The sequence below is a fragment of the Arvicola amphibius genome, chromosome 7 (assembly GCF_903992535.2).
Source record: "Arvicola amphibius chromosome 7, mArvAmp1.2, whole genome shotgun sequence".
NCBI lineage: Eukaryota > Metazoa > Chordata > Mammalia > Rodentia > Cricetidae > Arvicola > Arvicola amphibius.
This window is the reverse complement of record NC_052053.1, coordinates 47,404,824-47,428,386: the sequence shown is the minus strand read 5'-3', so window position 1 is coordinate 47,428,386 and position 23,563 is coordinate 47,404,824. Positions and strand designations below refer to the sequence as shown.

At 52.1% G+C, this 23,563-nt stretch overlaps 1 protein-coding gene across 2 annotated transcripts in view; it reads right to left on the bottom strand.

Annotated features, from left to right (window-relative positions):
* Positions 1-16,668: 16,668 nt before the first annotated feature.
* Positions 16,669-23,563, bottom strand: part of Med27 (mediator complex subunit 27) — a 181,422-nt gene continuing 174,527 nt past the window's right edge. For both annotated transcript variants that reach the window (XM_038337205.1, XM_038337204.1), the window contains exons 7-8: positions 18,615-18,692; positions 16,669-17,103 (exon numbers count right to left, since the gene is read on the bottom strand). In XM_038337205.1, the coding sequence (XP_038193133.1) occupies positions 16,969-17,103; positions 18,615-18,692 (213 nt within the window). In that variant the 3' untranslated portion in view covers positions 16,669-16,968. The remainder of the gene's footprint in view (positions 17,104-18,614; positions 18,693-23,563) is intronic.

The following is a 23,563-nucleotide window of genomic DNA, read 5'->3' as shown; positions in this document are numbered from 1 at the left end:
TTTAGGCAACTCTCCTGTATGGTCTGAGTATGCCCCCATCCTATTTATACCCTCCCCACCCCAACCTGCACAGAAAGGCCCTGAGTGGAGCTGTTCCCCAGATATCACCTTGCTGAGCATAGACTGGGTCTGGCCTCTCTGGTTGTCAGGAGCCCCTGGGATAACACTGACTTTTCCTAGTGGATGACTTCACCCTTCCATACCAACATCCCAGTCTCCAGAACCATGAGCCAAACAAATGTCCACCCACCAAATCTCCTGATTGTGGCCTGAGGCACAATAGGTAAAAACACCTGCTTTGGGGGAGCCCAGCCAGCAACAGGGCTTCAGACCCCAGGTACTTGCTAGGACCTGGCTGCATCTATCACCACCCCGTTATTATTTATTCAGCCCACCCTACCCAAAGGTCAGGCTGGAAGCCCAGAAGATGAATACGAAGAGGGGAAGGGGATGAGAAACCAGAGCAGTGTGAGATAGCCCAAGACAGGAATCTACTCCTCCCCTCCTCCCCGTGGAGGAGCCCATGGGACCCACCCATCCACAGCCTGAGACAAGACAGACAAGGAGACTGTGGTTTAAAGGGAGGTGACGTCATGGTCGCACGTGTGGTTCCTGATGGTCTAAGTCACTTTGGAGATATTTCTGGAGCCAGTCGCCGTGAGCTGAAATGCCAGCTTCTTGCCTGGTACTCACGTTGATGTCACCACCCATCCAAGTTCACGTGTGGCGGGGTGACGGATGTCTCACGCTCCCCATATGCACGCCCACATGAGTTGAGGCTCGGAGGAGTTAGGAGGAAGATCAGAATATCTTTGTTATTTGATGGCCGGAAGTGAGAACGGGAAAGGGAAAGACTTGCACTAAATGCCCAGTGTCAAGGATGGAGAAGAGCGTAAACTGAGTTACAATGATGAGAGTGACAGGTTGGGAGGTGACGCTGGAGGGACTGGACGGTGACTGGTGTGAATTGACCCTGGATCTCATTTGACCTGTCCCCTCTCCCGTTCACTCATGTGGGAGGCACGGAAGGCATCCTGCCATGCCAGGCAAGGGGACAGTGGGTATTTGCTGTCCTTGTCCCACGCCTGACCTGTGCTGTGATCTGGTTCTGTGAAGGTCCAGCACTTGGTTGTCAGGTGAAAAGGAACTGAACCCTTGCTGAGAACCTCTTCCCTCCTGGCAGGCCGGGTCCTGAGTCCTGGACTCCGACCGACACCATCAGGCTGTGTATTTTTGGGGGCTCTGGGCAGGAGGGGTAAGTAGCCTTTGCATGGAGAGAGAAGTGCAAACCATTTGAGGAGAAAAGGTCAACTGTGAGGACATGAAATATGTCTGTTAATTGGCGCCAGTGCTGGGCCTCTGCCCTCCTCTGCTGGGGGGGCAGGAGGAGGGATTCACAGCTCCGGAAGAGTGGAGGCAGACACTGGGGGAGGGCAAGGTTAGAGCCAGCACTAGTTCCTCCCCTGCCTCCCCTCTGTGCTCTGCCTCTGCGGGGAGGTGAGACTGATTTCTGAGGAAGACACACGAGGAGTGTGGAGACCGACAGATACTTCAGGAGCATGGACAAGGACAACTCTCTGGTGAAGAGCCCAGGCTTCCTGCCAGTATCCACGAAGGTGTGTCATCTTGAAAGGGGGCAGCCCAGGTAGCCTGAGTGACTGCTCTGACAAGGGCTAGTGACTTCCTGAGAGATGCAAAGACAGAGCCATGAGCTACCCACCTCCAGTGGCATAAGATGTGGTAAGCCGTTTGGTGGGTGTCTAGTTATACTCTGACAGAGAAGTAACGGCTGAGCCTGGGTTCACGCTGGCCCTTCCAAGAATGAAAACACTAATGGTTTGATTAAAGAGCAGTGTGGGACTGGGGAGATGGCTCGGTCTTGCTGAGGGAGCCTGATGACCCGTGTTCAATCCCCTGAAGACCTGGTAAGAAAGCCGGATGCAGTAGCTCTGTATGTAATCCCAGCATCTCTACAGTGGGGGGGGGGGGGGGGGGGGGGGGGGGAGACAGAACCAGCTTAGTTATGCAGCACAGCGGCAGAAACAAGAGAGACCCTACCTCAAAACAAGGTAGAAGGAGAGACCCAACTCCTGAAATGTAACCTCCAGATGAGTCCATGCAAACACACACACACACAAAGACAGACACATACACAATACACACACTATACACATAAACACACAGACATATAGGCACAAACACAGTCACATACACAGAGTCACAGACAATGATATACACATATATGCATATATACATATATACATATATACACACATCCACTCATACATTCATACATACATACACAACCACACACACATACATTCACACATCCACCCATACATCCACAGAGTCACACATATACACACATACATGTACAGACAAACACACAAATGCATGCATACATATACACATACACACACACACAAACACAAAGCACACACAGCCACAGTCACACACACAGAGACACAAAGACACACATATGTACACACAGAGACACAAAGACACACACATACACACAGACACAATATCAACATTTCTTCAAATGAATGTTAAAGCTTTATTTACACAAAGTGGAGTGGCCTTGGGAGCAAGATTTGGCTTCCCAGGTTCTCATCCCCCTGGTTTCCAGGCACACACTGCACACAAGGGTGGGATGTGGGAAGGGCCTTTGCCGGCTGCTCTGTGCCAGGAAAGAACTCTCGAATGCTGAAGAAGATAACGCGTGGCCTGGTGCTAAACATTTAAAGTTGTTGCCCATGGCTTGATGGCTTAATCAGTGATCGATACTTGTCACAGGACAGGAGTTACAGGCACGGTGAGTCAAGATGAAAAATGGCACAGAGGGGCAGGGAGGCCTGAGAGGAGAGGGAGAAAGCCACCCCTCTGCTGTCCAGCACCAACGCTGACACAGACAATGAACTTCAAAGTGGAGACGGGAAGCCACGGGCCAACGGCTACTTAAAGCGCGAGATCACGGAGCCGCTTGCTCTCCGCAAGGCAGAACTATGCTAATTAATTGCCTTTCTTGACTAAAGATGGATACAATAACCTTTAGCTGTATGAAACAGCAACAGCAACCAAACTAATGTGGTCTGGACACGGGCTGGCAGGATGGAGGTGCTAGTGACTGGGGGGGAGCCCAGACACAAATCCCGTGCCCAAGAACAAAAAGCCAAGCGAGCAAGCAGACAAACCAAAACCCAAATTAACCAGCACTCTCAGTTTCTCCATAAGGTGACCTAGAGAAGCAGAAAGTGAGTTTGTAGGGTGGGGAGATTTAAAGCTAACGGCGGTACACTTCCTGTGCCCTCGGGGTCAAATTGGCTGTGAGTGGCAAGAAAACCGAAGACACCTCAGCTCTGTCCTGAACACGGGACTTGGGCCTCAAGATCCAGGATGGCTGCCGGAGCTCCAGTCATCAACTCCATCCGCACTAGCAGAAAAGAGAGGAGGGGACAGAAAAACTCTTCCTCTTGTGATTGCCCCACTGAGGAGACCTCACAAGGCACACCTTAGTCACTCTTGCTATAAAGGGGCGGGATGATAGAAATCTTTATCCCAGGGGTTCCGTGAGAAAGAAAGTGTGGATCCTGGGGGGAAAAAAACGCAGCTGAGCCTGCCTCATCCTATCCTGAGGTTCAAGCACCTTCAGCCCAAAGCTGCTGGTTCAAAACCCGATCCCAGCTATGGGAGACCCTGGGGAGGGGAGGCTGAAGCCAGGGAGCACAGGAGGAGATTAGGCATGTTAGTCATGAGGGTGTTCTGTCTACAACCAGGAGACACGTTTCTCCAGACAGAACACAAGCTTAGCCATGGCTCCGTTGGTGCCCATTGCCTGTCTGAATGCATCTCGCCTGGAGCCTGGGGCCCTAGGAAGGACCAGCCAGCCTCTAGGCAAACAAGCCAGCCTTGGGGTCATGCTAGGGCTGGCCAGGCTGGAAGGACAGAAGGCACAAAGCAAGGGGGGGCTTAGATCACAGTAGTTTCTTAGACCCGTGGCTCATGGCCTCAGGTTGGAACTGCGCCCGTGCGGAGCTGTGGTTAAACTTGGCAACAGTAAAACTTCTGAAATAAAAAGGCCAATAATAATAATAATAATAAAAATCAGACATGTTGTGAGTCTGAGGGCTTTTTGTTTTTTGTTTTTCTAAGACATGATTTCTTTGTGTAGTCCTGGCTGTCCAGGCTCACAGAGATCCACCGGCCTCTGCCTCTCCAGCGCTGGGATTAAAGGTATGCGCCACCCCCCGCCCGGTTTGAGTCTGAGGTTTTGCGGGCAGCATTCGCCCGTGCTGTGTCCCCAGCGTCATGTCCCCTCAGCCCTGGTTCTGAACACGGACAAAACATGAGCAATCCTATCACATCATGCAGCGCCCAGGCTGCTGTCTGGGTCACCTCAGCTCAGGTGCCAATCTCTTTTGTTTACTTCCCATGCAAAGGTTTTGCTTGAGAAATTTAACAGTTTAAGTATAAAACAACTGGAAGACTTGTAGTCCCTTCCTAACATCAGGCCTCGGCACGTAGATGCCAGATTACAACACCGAATCGTCTTGCTCTGAAGTGCGCACTTTTTAAAATGGCTGTCTGAGTTGCTGACCTCAGCTTCACTGAAAACAATGACTAATGATGGCTTTGGAGAGGTGGCTCCGTTGTTGCAGGGGACGAAGGTTCGATTCTCAGGCTCATGCCAGGCGGCTCGCAGCTGTCTGTAACCTCAGATCCAGGGGTTTCAGTCCCTGGCCTGCTTGTGCACAAACCCACACACAGATGTACACTCATGCACATAGTCAAGAATAAAAAGCAAGCCTAAAACACTAAGCCATTAAATGAACCTTGGTTTGGGATTAGGATAGGATTTTCAATAATTCCTGCAATGGTCCTAAAACAAACCCTTGCCGTTCTGTACTAGGTGTTTGCGTGAAACAACGTTCTCAGCACTGACTGTAAAGTCAACCCCAGATTCTACTTGAACCTCCCTCCCCCACTGGTGTGCAAGCAAGTCAGAGCTTGACGCCAGGCGGCCTCCTTGGCTGCCCTCCCCCTTACTCTTTGAGACAGGGTCTCTCACTAAACCTGGAGCTCACTAACACCAGCAATCCTCCTGCCTCTGCCTCCCCAGTGGTGGGATTATAGGTGCACATGACTGCACCCAGCTTTTCTGCGTGGGCGCAGAGGATCTGAGCTCACACCCTCACTCACGCTCACCAGTCTTTCATCAACGGAGCCAGCTCCCCCGTCCCTCCGCCATCTTTTCTACCCATGTCTGTTTTCTGTTTGACAGCCACACACAGGGCTCAGAGGTGCATCTGACCGTCCTTACCCTTGTCTCCTTCCTGCCCCAGCCCCTCCTGGTGAAGAACACTGCTCAGGAGCTCTGCAGAAGCCGCCTCAGTGTGTGTTAGTCGAACGGTTCATCCAGATTTGCCTGTGGTTATGGATTCGGGGAAAGGAGACTTACTAAGCGAGAGACCTCACCCCCAGAAGCGAGGCTCATGACACCACTATGATGACCTGGGCCTCTGGGTGAGGAAGCCTCTGCCGGGTGTCTCCATGGTGATGTCATTTCTTCCTTGCACGTCCTCATTTATAGGTCACCAAGCTGGTCACACTCGAGGGTGAGGAGCTGCCACCAAACCTTGGGTTGTAACCTTCCTTGTACTTTGATGACTGAAGCAGGTTGAAGAGCTTGGAAGCAGGCGTGCTGGGGCCACATGGGCTGTGAGGACAGATTCGGGATTGTTCCGAGGTCACTGGGGACAGTGTCACCCAAATACTCACAGGGGACTGAGGATGGTGTCACCCCCACACTCAGAGGGGCTGAGGATGATGTCACCCCCACACTCACAGAGGCTGAGGACAATGTCACCCCCACACTCACAGGGGCTGAGGACAATGTCACCCAAACACTTACAGGGGGCTGAGGATATTGTCACCCCCACGCTCACAGGGGCTGAGGACAATGTCACCCAAACACTCACAGGGGGCTGAGGATATTGTCACCCCCACGCTCACAGGGGCTGAGGACAATGTCACCCCACACTCACAGGGGACTGAGAACAATGTCACCCCACACTCACAGGGGACTGAGAACAATGTCACCCCTACACTCACAGGGGACTTAGGATGATGTCACCCCCACACTCACAGGGGACTTAGGACGATGTCACCCCCACACTCACAGGGGCTGAGGATGGTGTCATCCCCAACACTCACAGGGGACTTAGGATGATGTCACCCCCACATTCACAGGGGCTGAGGATGGTGTCACCCCCACACTCACAGGGGCTGAGGATGGTCACACACACACACCACTGAGGCTTTTCAGGCCCTGCCAGGCCATGGCCAACGGTTGGCTCCACCTCCTCAGCCAACGGGCTTGTCTAGCACAACCGTGCCCCGACAGTGGCTCCAGAGTTTTCTAAGGCTGAGAGCAGCTGTGGCCTCCTCATTAGGTGCCTGAGCTTTTATACTTGGAAGTTTTCTTGAACTTTGTTGATTTGCAAACTAATGGAAAGAAACAGGAAAAAAGAGAATTAACTACAGCCTTTTGGCAATTATTAATTTCACCAACTACCCTTTGGAAATGAAAGGCTGGTACAGAGTCAAATATCAAAAGGTTACGGTAAAAAAAGAGCTGCCACTAATCAAGGAGAGAGGGCACGGCGCTTGGCTGTGTGCAGTGCAGGAAGGACCTGGGGGTGGTGGCAGTCATGATACTGTTGGGTGCTTTAGAACACTGTGCTGATGAGAGCTTTGCCCCGTGGCTGAGGCTGGACCATGGCACCTGAGGAAGGTGAGCCTGTCCTCTGTGTGACTGCCATCAGCCCTTGGGGTTCCTTTCTCTGGATTCTGTTCTTAGAGGGGGCAAGAAGAGGCGGTGGGCATCACAAGGCCACTGGGGAAGCTTGGGCAGGTCCACGTGACCCACCATGTTTCTCAGTGACATGCTTACCACGGGGAAAGGACAATGTGGCTTCACTACTAGCAGAGACTGGATGTGTGTGACTTCTCTTCCATGCTGGACAGAAACCTCAGAAATCATGACACAGGCCTGCCCTGAACTCTACTCTGTTGCTCTTGCATTCCAAATCCCAGGTATGAGTCACCACACTTGGCCTCCTTCACCTTTTTAAGGAATTTTGTCAGAACAACAGGACAATAATATAGACAATGGCGTCAGAGAAGTGGGCTGTTGTGATAAGCCCGGCATGCGGTCCTTAGGCCTGCAGAACTAGTTTGTAGGAGGAATACAAAGAGTTTGGAGCTGTGGCTAGAGCGGCCTTTTAGTGCTAAAAGAAGAGCTCAGTGGGAGATCCCAGTGGGGTGTGAAAGACCCAAATACTGCCAGAAGTGTGGACAGTGAAGGCCGCGTGTGTGAGGCCACAGATGGATGGCATCTGCTAGAAATTAGTATGGGCGTCATTCATTCTAGCAACTCACTTGTGAGCATTGTGCGTACGCCCTGAGACTGTGGCTGGCTCAGTTTAAAGATGATGGGAAAGTAAACTTAGTGGAAGACAGCTGAATCATCCCAGCAGGCAGGCTGTGGCACGGCTCTTGTTCGCTGCGTTTAGCTAGGTTTCTAGTGAGAATGAGAATCAAAGCAGAGTGGAGAGGCTGGGGAAACTTGCGCTTTGCCCAGGAAACGAGTAGAGTGTGAACTGGGGCTAAAGAATGGATGTATGGCTACTGATGCTTTTAGGATGTTAAACAGTGCTTCCTAGTGGGTCAGTGGGAAAGACTCCTGGCGGACACCTTAGGGATCGCTGGGCCTGCCGGACCCTGTCCATCGCTAGCATAAAGGCGTAAAGAGTTTCACTGAGGTGGAAGACTTTGCTCTGAGAAGAGACTTCTGCCTCCCCCCCCCCCCAGGGCCCCTAGGAAGTGACTTTCTCAGGAAGCATCTTACCATGTTCAGCTAACCAAGCACACATGAGCCTCTGCAGCTGTGGTCCAAGGGGGACCAGCTCCTGAGGAAGGACATCTCAGATTGTCCTTTGGCCTCCACATGGACACATATGTATACATGCCCAACCATGTGCAGCCAAACACACACACACACACACACACACACACACACACACACACACACAGAGTGGTGCCCCAGGAAACTGAATAGCCTGCTTGTATTGTACTGATTAGAATTTCAGTGACTATGGAGAGGCTGAAATGTTGCAGGACCCACAGTATCTCGAGACATCTTCTGGACTCTCTCTCTGTATTGCTCTCCTCTGTACCCCACCTAACATCTTTGTGAGCAGTAGGTAGATCTTTTGGAATGTACAAAAAGGTCCCTAGTTTCCAGCTAACAAAGAGGTGAAGATGTTGTCAGTAACACTTGAGACCTGTAGCAGAGGAAACACCCCCCCCCCATACACACCTTGCTGAAACCTGCCTATCTAATTGTTGCTGGGTTCTAACAGCTCCCTTGAGGGAGGGGGTGAGAAGGCACAGAGTCAACAGCACAGACACTGAGAGTCAGGTAAAAGGCAAACAGCAATGGGGAGAGCTTTATATACCCTCTTCCCAGCACCCAGGCTGGGTCCTGATCCCGTGACATTGTGTGGTCATCCCTCACCGCCTGGGCATGATCAGGACCTCTGACAGCACCTGTCCCTAGGCCCTCAGGCAGACTCCAGGCTGATTTATTTCTCAGTCTCACAGGCCTTACCTTCCTACATATCTACCCTTTTTATTTATGACAGGGCACTCAGCGGGAGCCAGAGTTCTTAGCTCAGGCCTTGTTGACCCTGCCTACGGAGGGCTCAGCAACTGACTGTGCCTATCTTCGGTTGGTCTGCAGAACAAGCTTTTACCCATCATTGACTATGGGCACTTGAAGAGCGACTGCTCCTGGAGAGCTGCGTGGGGGGTGTGGCTAGGTGGTAGCCTTCTGAATGTCAGTTAACCCAGGCACGCACAACCTCCTGTGAAGGAGCCATTAGCACCTGAAAAATGCTGCCCGCATTTGAAGAGTATAAGGATTAACAATACCATCCTGCCAAATAAGGCATATGTGAGCATCAAGGAGGGATCAAAAAGCCTTTTTATTTTATACCAAGCCTTTCCAAAAAGTGAAGAGTCAACAGCCATACCCTCTGCCCTTGTCTTATTTAATTGAAAAAAATCATGTGTTAGCTGTAATGAGTAATATCAAAACTTAGCTGACCATGGGCCTTTAATGTATTTAGCCAGCTCTTGGCATGCTAAACTAACACTCTTCACCTCAAAAGGTGTCATAAAAATGAGGACTGATCACAGGTAAGTCTGTAGTTGCGTTTCCCATGAGGACCTGTTGGAAGTGAGGTGAATCCGGGCCTGACTCGTTAGCCACCTTCCAGACAAGGGAGAGGCACTTCACTCCCAGGCACTGAGGCAGAGCTTCCCACGGTGGGAGTGGAGCTGCTGGGGAGCAGCACGTGTGGTCTTGACTGTGGGCGTGCTCGCCTCAGCGGGTTTCATGGGGCCTGAACTGTCTGCCTCCTTCCTCCTTCTCACCGGATGCCGTAGAGAGATCAGACAACAGTCAGAGAGAAGAGGGCAGTCAACAGGGGTGGAAACTGTGTTGGACATTTATTTATGTTTATGCTTAGTGGGGGATTTCCATGTCTTTTTAGGCCATGGCCGAATACCCACACAGTGTCTCTGGACGAGGGATGGTGTTCAGGAGTCAAGCCTTGGTTCTTCCTCCTGGGGGGGTCGGCCCTTATGTGGAGGTACCAGGCAAACCTGAAACAACAAAATGTGCCCTCCTAACCGGATGGGTAGACAAACACGACAGACAACACAAAAGGAGGGGGGTCCTACTGCTTACCTGCCAAAGAGACCGAAAACACTTCTTACTGGAATACCCATCCTGGTGTTAGCCGGCATGGCGAGCGAGAGGAGGGAGATGACCAGAACCCATGCCGGGAAAGTAACTATCCTTGCCGTAAACAGTGATGGCAAAACCAGACAAAAATCAATACCCCCAAATTACAGCCACAACAAAATAAGAGACCCTGACCAGGAGAGTTTAAAATCCATGCCAGAAGTCCCTGTTCGGACGCCAGATATTGCTGGGTCCTAATGGCTCCCTTGGGAGAGGGGGTGGCAAGGTGCAGAGTCAATGGCACCAACACTGGGAGTCAGGTAAAAGGTCAACAGCAGACTCATTTATTCAGCAATGGGGAGAGCCTCATATACCCTCTTCCCGGCACGCAGGCTGATCCGGTGACATTGCGTGGTTGCCCCTCGTTGGCTGGGCACCATCAGAACCTCTGACAGCATCTGTTGCCAGGCCTCAGGCAGACTGTAGGTTGACTCATCTCTTAACCTTGTAGGTCGTATCTTTCTACACCTTTATGTTCCTGCCAAGTCTTGATTTGGGACTTTGTTCTGTTATGATAAAAACTCCATCAAACTGTTGCTACATTGGGACATGAAATTTAAGGTAACCTAAATCTGTGTTCCTAAACCATCACCACTTGTATTTGGCTCAGAATAAGCTATTCCTTATCCCCTTTGAGGAACGAACTGTGATTTTGCAGTCAACACACCCATGCCAGCCTTGTGGTTTGAATATTGCAATCTTTATATATATGGGGTCTCCATATTTTCCATGTATTTCTTTGCAACTTCTTGTGACTTATAAATTACTTCAAAATAAAGTATTTAAAAAATGTCATGGGAGAGTCAGTACATAAATCATGATTGCTAAATGGCAGAGGCTGCTTCTCTCAGAATGCCTTGCAGCTAGTCATAACGTGGGACTAACTCCTGCTAAGGAACTATGAGAGGCCCCTCAGTGTACTAGGCTGGGTCGGGGTATATGGTGATAATGTTGGGAATAAGATAGTAACAAACTCCAGAGAACAGAAAAAAACAAAAAAACAAAAAAACAACACATCAAAAACAAAACAAAAACAGATTTTAATATACAAATTCTGCAGAAACTGGTACCCAGGATAGAGAAAAGGCAAAAATGGCTGCATGATTATTTGGGACAAGATAGTAGGTTTGTTTTGTTTTGTTTTTGTTTTTTTTTTTTTTTTGAGACAAGGATTCTCTATGTAGCCCTGCTGTCCTGGAGCTCCCTCTGTAGCCCAGGCTGGCCTCCAACCCACAGAGATTCACCTGCCTCTGTCTCCCAAGTGCTGGGAATAAAGGTGTGAGCTACCAATGCTCAGCAGGATAGTTTTTAAAGTTCTCAGATCTTAAGAAATTCCTGTCCTTCTCATACAGGCCGGAGCTCCCCTCCCCTCTCAGCTCCCATCTCACTGGCCGAGGCCTGGGAAGGAGGCTTATCTAACAAATAACTGCCCCCCTTTTCTAATCGTGGGCTCAGTCATGTAGCAGGGGTCAGCTGCCAGCCAGGGAAGAGCGGGGCTGAGTGCTTGCTGCTTCTCTGTGACTCCGACGAAGTCATATGGAACAATCTATCCCAGACACCAGCATACGCTCTCCAAGTGTTTCTCCTTTTCTGCAGCTGAGACAGTGTCCTGACTCAGTTTCCACCATGTGCACCAAGGAACTGGGTCCCCGATGAACTGCCCGGAGTTGCCTGTCCACTGCTGCTGGGCTTTTTGGGGAGAAGGGCACATCATCCTGAGACTCCAGTCTGACCTTTGTTGAGAGGAACCAGCAGTTTCATAGCACACAGTGTGATCTCGCTTTCCACAGAAGCCATTCTTGTCCCCAGAGGCGGGCAGCAGTGCACATCCGTGCTCTGGAGGTGCCCAGTTAGCAGAAATGACCGCATTCTTTCCCTGCTTTGTTTATTTGCATTGCCTACTTCCCTCCAAGGGAGCAGATGGGCTCCTTTTGTAAGGGAGAAAGAACCTCTGACTGAGATGGGGGTGCCAAAGCCCTGAGTCAGTCTGAGTGCTAGGCGCAGGCTAAGGGCACCACTGGGCTCTCTCACTGCCTTCCTGGGCTGGCTCAACAGCATCTGGGCTCCCATTTACACCCTTTCCTGCCCCCATCTATCCCAGGAGAAGCAGGCCATGCATGGATGAAGCCTGTGGCTGTTGAGGTGCTCCTGTCCCCGAGTGGCACACCTTGTCTCTTGGCTGGAGTTACTCCTTGGCTACTGGTCACCTCAAGGTTGTTACAAGGAGGAACCTGGATGTGTCTGTGAACTTGAAGGTTCGGCTTTCCAAGTAGTTTGCATGCATAGGAAATGCAATTTAAATTAAAAAAATAATTTTATTTACTTCTTTGTGTATGTATACATGTACGTCCACGTGTGCTCATGCACCTGTGGAAGCAGAGGCTGACATGGGGTGTCTTCCTGTCACTATTCTCTTGTTCTCTCTCCATGTTTGTATGTATAACATTTTATGTGCTTGTGTGCACACTTGCATGTGTGAGTCATGGCATACCATAACATGTGTGTGGAAGTCAGAGGACAGCTTTGTGGGATGATTCTCTCCATTGGCCCTGTGGGTCCCAGGTATTGAATTCGGGTCACTAGAGTTGGCGGCAGGCGTCTTTACCAGCAGAGCCATCTCTCCGGTCCTCCACCTCACATTTCTTGAGACAACATCTCTCAGCGAATCTCAAGTATACTACCTTGGTCAGGCTGGCCAGGCAGTAGCTGCCACGTTGCTTTGGGTTACATATGTGTGTGTGGCTATGCTGGCTTTCCTGTGGGTTCTGGGGATTGAACTCTGATACTCATGCTTGTATGCTTGTGTAGCAAGCACTTTACCCACTGAACCATCCCTGCACCATATCTTGGTTTTATGGAGTCTCGAGCTGTATTCCAGGCCGGCCTTGAACTTCTGGCAATATTCCTGCCTCCCCTTCACTGGCTGGGATTATGGATGTGAGCCAGCATACCTGACTGCAACTGAAGATTGGGTTGAGGTTCTCTTCTTACCTTTAGGTCAGGGGCTGAGACTAGAATGGCAGACCCTGGGACAGCCCACTGTGCTAGGTACTAAGCCTAATTAGCCACCAAGGAAGACAGCTAGCGTCTGGTTCTGGGGACTTAGGTGGGTTTTGCATTCATGTGGAAGAGCCCTGCTAGCCGCTGTAGCAGTGTTGCCCAAGGTGGGCAGGATTGGGTGCAGTCTTTCCCGCCCAGCGTGGGCCCAGGTGAGCTCCGATCATCTTCAGTGTGTCTGTGGAGATGTGAGGCCAGGCAAAGTGTAGAAAGGCCAGTTTTCCTTTTCTGTCTCTGCTGGACCTGGAAGACACCTCCAGTCAGGTTTGTAGGGGGTCCAGATCTTGGGAGAATTCTTCTGGCTGATGATGTCCCTCCTCCACCCAGCTGGGGTGACCTTAAAAGGCTCTCAATTTAGCACCAGGCCCACTCTCTGACACTCCAAATGTAACGCTGACTTTTGCACATTAACATGGAAAGATCACCGTTTTGTGGTGTCCATGGTGTTAAGTGCGAAAACTTCACTCAATACCAAAAGGTCAAATCCCAATTTAGCCCAGGGGAAAAAAAATCTGGACATTTCACAGGCTGGCTTGCTCCATTCTGTCAGTTGCTAATGGGTGCCAGAGCAAGTAGCCAGCAGAAAGTACGGGGCAAAGGACTGGCTATCCAGAGGCAGCAAATTCCAGTGGGTGGGGAGGGCGCTCAGACGTCATCCAGCCTCTCAGGTCCCTCGTGTGTCAGTGGGGGGAAGACCCTTCACTAGGTTCCTCATCTGTAAAGTGGGAACTGCACGCACCTGCCTGGGACGGAGCCTGACATGTATGAAACACTTGGTCAATAAGAGATGTGGAACTGGAGGGTCACCATACAGTCCATAGGGCAAATAGCTTGCAGGTCTGGCCAGAGGTCACCTTCAGAGAATCCCAATCATGTGAAGGGCCTTATGTTGCCCAGGCTGGCCTTGAACTTGCTGTGTAGCTGAGGATGATCTTCAACTTCTTATTCTCCTGCCTTTACCTCCTAAGTGCTGGGATATAGGAGTGTTATCAGCACACCCAGATATATGAGGTGCTGGGACTGCGTGTGTGGGCGCTCCACCAACTGAGCCACACACGGCCCCAAATCACATGACACTCAATGTAGCAGTCACCCATCACCTTTGAGCTCCAGGACCTGGGGACTGCCATTACTGCAGTTGTTCATTTCTGGCTTTCGTGATAATCTGCCCTCTGGGAACTGACCTCTAGCCAACTTCAGGTTTAAGTCTCCTTTCTATTTCAATAGCTGACATCCAAGCCAGGTCATTTCACCCTGATCACCAAGCTCCAAGCATTCTGGGATTTCCTCCATTCCGAACTTTATCAAAGGTGTTACCACTTAAACTTGCCTTCCCAGGACCAAAGGGTGATGAGAGCAGCTTACAGGTCTAACTCTGTAGTCCCCTCTCCTTCTTCCTTAATTAGGGGATGTCAAAAAAAAATAGAAAATCAGATGCAAGATGGTTTAGTAGGTAATGGCACCTGCCCCCAAGCCAGACGATTGGAGTTTATTTCCCAGGACTCACACAATAGAACAGAACTGATTACTATGAGCTGTCTTCCAACCTCATTTGTACAGTAGCACGTGTATCCTACACACACGTGTACACCCCCCACACATATGCACACATGCACACACACTAAATGAACAAGTGTAAAGAAAGGAGAAAAGAAGCACATCAGAATAGCAGGCATGGCCGGGACTCCGCAATCCAGTCTCCATCGTGGCTGCCTCACAGATGACATATTTGGTTGGCAAGGCTTCCTTCTTTCACGCTGGATCACCAGCCTTGCACGTCTAACTAGCACAGAGGAAGCCACTTAACCACTGTCACACAACGAGCGAAGGCTGGAGCACAGGTCCCCGGCCACCTGTCCATTATCCGTCATCTGCTCATCCTGTGCTATTGTTTGCAGAAGGCTTCTCTTCCATGGCCATCTGTCCTGACGAAGGTGTTTCTGAGAGTGACAGGGGACGCTTTTGCTCTGAGTGGGAGCAGCAGCCGCCGAGGCTGGATATGGGGTCTGTGCGTGAAGTCACTGATGCGAACAGGCCACAGCGGGTTGGGGAGCTACAGAACGGATGGGGACGGCTTCTCATAGCGCGCCTCGCCCTCACTGAAATCTCGCTGGTCCTCTGGGACATTTCCGCATTTGCACATCTCGGGAGGTGCTGTCTGCCAGCTGGCAGGCACGAGGCACTCATCACTCTGCACATGCCCCAACTTGGTCATAGCCAGGGTACCGCCACTGTCACATGAGCAGTGCACACGGCGGCACAGCGCTGGGGCCACTTGTCAGTAAGTGTCTGTGGAAAGTTCTGCAGTACTGAGGGGGAATCTCGGTGCTAAGCCAGCGTTGTTCACTTTCTTTAAAGTAATGAACAAGGGTCTTAGGAGACAAAGCAGAAGAAGTGGCATCTTTGATCTTGATGAACTGTGGCATGGGATGCCAATGAGCACTCTGGCACACCCTGATTGGCAAGCACACCTCTCAAATGGGCAGTAAAGGAAGCAGTGTTTCCCAGAGTAGAGGCCTCTGAGGCCCATGTCACTGTTACTGGGGTGGCTGGAAAGTGGAGCACTGCTCATCCTGGGAGCATGGAGTAGCAGGTTGGGGCCCCATGTTGAATGGCACTGTGGTAGGCACCCCTCACTCAGGGATGGCTCAGAGGTAGTTAAGAGTGCTGGAATGCCCTTTCCAGAGCCAGTTCAGGTCCCAGTAGCTCACAACTCTGTAATTCCAGTCCCAAGGTGCATGTGGCGTATAGATATACATTCAGGCAAATAGCTCTCTCTCTCTCTCTCTCTCTCTCTCTCTCTCTCTCTCTCTCTCTCTCTCTCTCTCTCTCTCTCTCTGTGTGTGTATGTGTGCACACACACATGCACGCACACAACCACACACGCACGCACGCACACACACATGAAACAAAAGCATCTAAAAAATAATCCTGCTTTGGTTCATCCCAAGCCAATGGAGAGGCGGGAGGCACTGGGTGGTCATGGACCACTCTACTGTAAAGAAAGCAGTGGTTTTCTGTTTGGTGTGGTACACACCTGTGAATCTAGCATCTGGGCAAGGCTGCTTAGGTTTAAAGCCAGCCTGGGCTACCTAGCAAGACATCATTGTCACAAAACAAAACAACCCCAAAAAACAACAGGGAAGGAAGGTGGGAGAGAAAAGGACCCAGACAGAGAGGAAAGAAGAGACAGACAGAAGGAGGAAGGGAGGGAGGGAGGGAAAGAGAAAGGAAGGCAGTGGATTTTCTGTAGGCTGGGCAAATCTTTCACAGAGAGGGCCTTTAGCCTTTCACAAAGTGGGTGTGGCTCTGTTAGGACTCCAGGCTGCACAGGGCCAACCAGCCTGCTGACCCTGACTGCACTAGCAGGGGGTCTAGCTGCCACCTGGGGAAGGCCCTCTCTAGGTACCTGTGGTGCTGGCTCAATAGAGCCACCTGCAGCTCTTGCCTCAGAAGAAGCTGTGGAGGCAGCCTCACAAAGAATTCTGTTTTTATTTTCTTCTTCCCCCTTTAGAGACAGGCCTAGACTGGCCTATAACTCCCATTGTAGCAGAAGACAACATTAAACTCCCGATCCTCTTGTGGTGCTAGAGACTAATGAGGGCTTGTGCTCGCTACAGAAGCAACCCACGGACTCCACGCCCAGTCCAAGGACTCCGCCTCAAGCGCAAACTCCTTAGGTAAACTGAACCTGAAAGGAAGTCAGACATCGCATAAAAAGCAAGAGACGGAGCCTTAGCCAGGGTACAAAAGGTTTACTGTTTACAAAAATAAGTTACAACAACAAGCAGACAAAACTCAACCCAAGAATAAAGAGCTCAGTCCAGTAATAGCTCATGGGAACAACAGACCCCGGGGCCGACTCACAGGGAAGCCAGCACACAGGGCAGGAACAGACCATCCTCCTACGATGCCCTGCTGATGGGTGACAGCCAGTTCTGCCAGCAGATAGGCCCAGGGAGAACTGTGTGATAAATGGATGGGGCTGGTCTGCGAAGGTGCTGGAGCCGCGGGCTGGGCAGCAGCTGGGCTGGCTGGGGTCACTGCCGGCAGGTGTCATGGAAGGCTTCCAGGGTTCGGAAGTCCCTCCATGTTGGGGGAAGGCCATCTTGCAGAAACTTCCCGCAGCGCTGACATGGGGCCTGGAACAGCTTTATGTAGCTTCTCAACCAGGTCTGAAAAGAAGACAGACAGGAGAGAAAAGGTCTGGGGACTCTACTCTCCCCAACTGCCCTCCCTGTAAGCCCAGCGGCGCAAGGATGGGCTTCAGCAGGCTTTGACGCTGGCAGACACCTGTGGTCCCGATAAAAAGCTGTCTAACCTACAGCCTGTCTCCCCGTTGACTCAGTTTTGATGTCTCCGGTTCCTCCGGAGATCTTAACGCAGAAACCCCTACTTCCAGAGCTGGAACGTTCCCCAAGGCTATCTGGTGCCACTGCCGAGTTTCTCCTTCCTGCAGCTCTGAGCAGCAGGCACGGGCACAGCTGAGGAGGTGCTGCGAGATTCTGTGCGGGGCACTGTGCTCTGGGCTAATCTCATTTCAGAGGTTGTTCCTCTCTGTCACGGTGGGGCCTAACACAGCTGGGGCAGCCCCAGTGTCACCAAGTAACACAATAAGTGACAGTCACCCACCCTTGAGGTTGAGAGCTGAGGGCTCCCAGACGTCATGCATAAGGATGAGGCTCAGGTAACTCGATTCTCCACCTCAAGGAGACTCACGGGCACAAAGGCCCAGCAAGCAGACCCACTGCCACAGGCAAGCAGCCTGAGAGCCAGGCAAGCCACAGAAGTCAGTCTTGACCGTGTCAGCGGGAGGACACTGTTCTCCGAAGGCGTTGACACAGGCAGCTCCCAAGGGCCACTTTGGCCCTCCCATAGGCTGAGTGTGGGGTTTGGAAATAAATATGGGAAGGTGATGGGATGGTCTGTTCATTTCTGAATTCCCCACGCCAGTCAAGAGCACAGGGAAACTTGGTGATACACGTCAGGCAGAAAGCCAGTCTGTAGCCCACTGACGACTGCCCCTTTCTCACTTTGAGAAGTGAGACACGGGGACGGATTCTTTGGGCCTTTGTGGCTGAACGCCCAGCGTCACCCTCCCAACACCATGCACTCAGTTCTCCAGCCAGGCGTAGGCCTCGTGAGAAGCGAGCACCATTCTCTCTAAGTCGCCGAGCTCCTGAGCTCGGGTGACAGTGAGCTGCCAAGCAACACCCCTATGCCACCGAAGCAGACCAGCAGGCAGGAAGCCCTGCAGCCAGAGCAGTGGGACAGAAGTAGTTCCCTGGGCAGGCAAGGACAATGGCTAGTGGCTCCCAGGGACGCTGTCCTCAGAGGTGGACTGGCTATGTGACAGCCCTGCGGGATGGTCCTGATGGGTCCGGCTCTGTTCCTGCTGAGGAAGACTTGCCTGCCTGCTGCTCTGCGCTCTCTCTCTCACCCTGACCTCCAGGTCTGAGAACAGCAGGAAGACAGGCTTGCCCCAGCTACTGCTCCAAGCTTAGAGCCAGCCATAGGACGGTGGGTTAGGAGTGGGATAGAATGGCTACTCGTCAGTGCTGGAAACTTCCGGAAGGCCACGTCTGTGGGCATTGCTTGTTCAGCTCTGATAGAAGCCTCAGGGATTACCTGGGGCTGGCTCATCAGACCTCTCCCTTGCTGAAGGCCTGACCCCGAAGTCACTTACCATGAAGGACCTGACCACAACGTCTGGCATCTGGGGTAGTTGATAGTGGAGCAGGGCGGTGGTGGCGTGGTCTGTCACCTGGGGAATGAAGGGCAGTAACCATTAGTCAGAAGTTGCTAGCTTCAGAAGCAACAGCCTTGCTTTGGATCGCCTGCACCCCTCCTCCCCACATCTAAATAACATCTCAAATGGGAAAGTTAGTGGAGTCGTGAGAGGGAAGAGGCATAGCAGACAAGAGGACACAGGCCTGGAGACAAGTAGAGTGTGGAACATTCTGGCAACTGAAAATCTGGACAGGAAGGAGCATGGGAGAGGATGGAGCTCAAGGTAGGTGGGGAGGGGGACAGGGTGTGATACTTCGTCCGAAAGTGACAGACAGTAAGGGTGCAATGATCTCACCCCGTTTCCATGCTCCTCCGCCAGCCTTCCCGCCCTGCCAGCTCTCCTGTGGTCTGCCTCTGTCTAGCTCCTTGAAGGGTCTGTGTTCAGCATCTTTGTGGGCACACCCCAGTCTCCTAACTCCTCAGAAAAGGTGGTAGCAAGGCCTGGGGCCAGATAGCCTGAGGTCCTTAGGAGGCCGTGACATAGGCACTGTCTCCTGGCCTTGATCCAGCCATGCACCTTGGGCATCAGTATCTCATCTTTGAAACAAAGGGGCTGGCTGAGGACCCCCCTGCAGGTCTGAACATCCCCAAATTAGGAGTTAACTAATTTGAGAGTCGTACTTAAATTATTGGTTTATTTGACTGCCCTCATTAGAGACTCTTCTACATTTAAATACATTTTCTTATTTATTTTGTGTGGTGCATGTGTGTGTGTGTGTATAAGATCATGTGCACAGAGTGGGGCAGAGGACAGCATCCTCCCACCATGTGGGTCGTGGAGATCAAACTCAGGTTGTCAGGCTTGGCAGCAGGTACCTTTACCTGCTGAGCCATCTTGCTGGCAGTGGAAATTCTTGTCATTACAAATATAGTTAAAAAATAAAAGAGAACATGCCAGATAAAATCATTGAGAACAAGAATCAACACGAGCCTAACACGCATAGACTTGTCGGTTCCAGCCTCAGCGGGACACCAAGACACACCAGTGGTCGGCAGGCTGAAGGCAACAGTGAAGCAAACTGGGGCAATCGGGAGGACAGGTCTAGGCCAGGGGGCAGAGAGGAATACCTGAAGTTTATCACAGGTATGCGGGCCACTCTGCAGCCAGGCAAGCTTTCAGAGGGCAGTTTAGGCCCAGATGGATTTTAACCTGGTAGAGGAGGTTGTGGCATCATGGAGAGACAGGCTGATCAAGCTGCTCTCCTCCAGGAAAGGACCCTGCCCTCCATGTGCTCCCTGCCCTTGTGCTGCCCCTGCAGTCTTCCTACACAACCGACCCGCTCTGGGCTCACGCTGTGTCCCCAGGCCTAGAAGCACAAGGCATACAGCAGGTGCCCAATGCATATTTTAACTAAAGAGGGGAACCTGGAAATGCGGCTCCCGGACAGGGCACTGCCCTCCTGCAGAGACACCCACGGTGCCTGTGATGCACAGGCCCTAGGAATTCTTTCCCTGGGTGACTTTCCCCAGTGCCAGGCCTGCTTTATTTTAAGCTTCCTGACAGACAGCTTTCTAAAATGAGCAGAGCTCTCTTCCCGGCAGCAGGAGTAACTGACATGACTGTGTGGCTGCTGGGGGACAATTGGGCCGTCTTTTCTCAAAATGCCCACCCAAGCCCCGCTGTCCCCCCGTTCCAGAGATGACTACTTCCCTCAGATGGGTGCTGGCCACAGTGTTGACCCTAGGAGGCTCTCGGGAGGGTCAGACCCTTCTGTTCATGCTGGGGCTGGAGCTGACCTGACCTGAGGAGCCGTGAGCTGCATGGATGTGCAGTTTTTGTGTTTCTTTTGTCTCGGTTAATACAAATGGCCACCATTGGAAATTCTGGACGCTTCAGAAGCTGTGGGGGCATCCTCACAGGTAAACACGTGAGAGGGCCTGCACAAACCCCACCCCCAGGTGGCTGCATCAGTGGGCACAGAGAAAGGTGTCCTGGACGGGCATGCGGCTGGTCTGGGTGTCCCTGGTCTCACACTACCTGCGCTCATGGTACCTGCCTGGCTCCCGTAGCCTTTGGGATTTGCCAGCCAAACCTGACATGACTGTCCCCACAACTACCCGTGCCTTGTACCCAAACCTGACATGACTGTCCCCACAACCGCCTGTGCCTTGAACACAGTCCTGCATCCCTGTGGCTTCCTGAGCTTTAGTTGAGCTCCTGTTTCCTGGCCTGACAAACCTGAGTCCAGGTGAGGGCGTGAGAGCTGGACTTACAAGTGAGGTGCAGGAGAGGCCTGCACACATAGCTCAGGCTCGCCAAGCGGGACAGGGCCGAGTCAGCGAGAAACGATCTTCTCCAGACATGGGAAGTCAGGCACTCTCTGACTTGGCATCTGACTCACAGGCAGGGCACCTAATTAGTCTGCCTGTTCCTGGCCTGCCATCTGGCCAGATCTGGCCTTCTTTTCAAAGGGTCCCATTTAAAGTTCCCCCTTTAACTGCCAAGCTTTTGCTGGTGGCAGTTTTTACTCTGGCACTGATGCGATCATTTAGGTTCTCAATATCGCACCAATTTCGGCAGCATTTTAATAGAAGGAAAAAAGCAGCTGACTTTTGATTGTCCCATTCCGATCCCTGCGTCTGAACCTCCAGCACCGGGACACTTGGAAGCTCCACCCGCGTGCCCTTCCTACCCCTCAGAGCATTGTTCCACCTTCAATGAATTTTTTGTTGTTGTTTTGCACTTCCAGCAAGAGTTGTGTTTTGTTTGGCATTGAAGATGTGGAAAAAACATGCCTGAGCAACAAAAGATTGTTATTAACTAATTTTGTGAGGGCCCAGGGACGGACCCACTGTGTTGTACGCTAATGATGTTCCTCCGGGAGATAAAAGCGGCCCCCTCGCGCTGGAGGCCAGGGAAGAGCACTAATGCTCCTGAGAGAGGCAGGCCAAGGAGGATGCTGCCTGCAGGTTGAGTGCTGCGCAGAAACAAAGCTTGCAAAAGATCAAAGTGATTGGAACCGGGAAAGGAGGGAGGGGGAGAGGTAACTACCGGACAGACAGGGACTAGGCAGGGTACCACCTGTAGAGGACAGGGTCCAGGAGAGGGCGGAGAGGCCTCACTTCCCTCGCTGCAGGGGACCACAGAGGCCTGGCCTGGCTCAGGGTGGGTCCCCATCTGGAGAGCCAAGGCAGGCTGAGCTGACTGAAGTTTCTTCTGCCTCAGCTCAAGGCTGTGAAGTGAAGGTCTTTGTGCACCCAGATGGAGGAGAACTGAGCAGAGGGAGGGAGGAGGGACTCTTTCACGAGACCTTGAAGCAGCTGCCAGTCAACACTCTGGAGAGGAACTGCCAGTCAAAGCAGTCTCCCCAAGTTCCTCTGCCATACTGCGGTGCAGAGTGCCCTGAGTCTCCCTTCTAGACTGGAGCTGTGTCAGTCACAAAGAAAGAAAGAGGTGCTGTGGTGGGGAGCGCGCATGTGTGGTGGCCCTCGCTGGGCAGCAGGCTCACTGCTCTCTATACCTGAGTGGGATGACCTTGAGCATGGATTCCACGATCAGAAGAAGGACAGCATCTGACCTCACTCAACCCCCACAGCAATGGCCACAGAGCAAGTCAGGGAACCAAGTTACTGGGAGCTCAAGGGACTTGCACAGGTTAGGTGGCTACTGTGTATGCAGCAGCGCAGGGCTTGTCCAGACCACGCCAACCTGAAGTGAGAGTCAGACTCTGACCCACACCCAGTAGGTCCCCACTGCAGGGCTTCTGGGGTGGACAAGTGCTCCGAGGGGTGCCAAACCCCAGGCCCTCTCCTCTCCTGGGGGGAAGGAGACATCACTCCTAGGAAGGGGCTAAGATAGGCATCCAAATCCCTGGAGGTTCTTTTCGCCCTTGCTAGAGCCTCTGTCTATTTTGCTGCCAAGTGAGAGGCTCCCCTTTCCCACTGCCCTGGCTGGAGGGACAACTGAACTCACCTCCTGTCTGTGCCATGGGAGGGCGGGGTGAGCAGGACTACCGTACCAGTACCTCAAAGGCAGTGCAGAGCAGAGATGGCTGGGGGTCCTGGTGGTGGTGATGCAGTCACCTGTCCAACTGTCTAGTGATGGGTCTGGGACACACCCCTTCCCCCCAGCCCAGGAGTCACAGTGACCAGAACATCAGGAAAAAAACAAGGCCACAGTGGTGACGGAGGAAGGATTCAGAAAAGAGGAGAGAGGGGAAGGTTTTAGACTATCAACGCCCAGCACGTTCTCTTGAAGAGAAGGATCTAGAAGGTGAGAGGATGATGAGGGCAATCAGCAGCCAGGGGTAGGAGCGACCACATGATTTTCAGCCCGTCCCCTTGGCTGCAGCATGGCTGTGTATTTCCTCCTGACCTAGCTCATTTCTACACAGCTTTAACTTAGGGCAGTTCGTTTCTTTTTCTAAAACAAGAGGCCCTAGCATGTCTGTGACCTGGGGATTAGCCACAGGGGCTCAGAAGCCCTCTTAGGTGGGAGGTACCACTTGCCAGCCCCAGCTTCAGGCAGGGGAGTTGAGGACTGTGGCTTAAGCATTCAGGAGGTTAGGATGCCCAGGCCACCAGGGGGCAGGACAGCAGCCCAAAGTGAGCTGGCTCCAGCAAAAACCCTCCATCCAACGCTCTTCCTAAAGCAAGGATTACTGAGCAGAGCCAAATGCCCAAGTCTGTCCCTGCCAAGCGAGGGAGCTAGGGCCACTATTAAAGGTACTCCCCTGTAAGGTTCATAAACAGGGAAAGTTAAGTACCCATGTAACCACAAGCTGTTTACTCAAAAGAGAAGCTGCTGGGGACTAGACTCTGGCTTCCCTCCAGGCAGCACTGGCTTCCACATGCACGCTGCAGATGTGATTTGGCGGGAGGCTGGGGGATCTGGAAAGCCCTGGC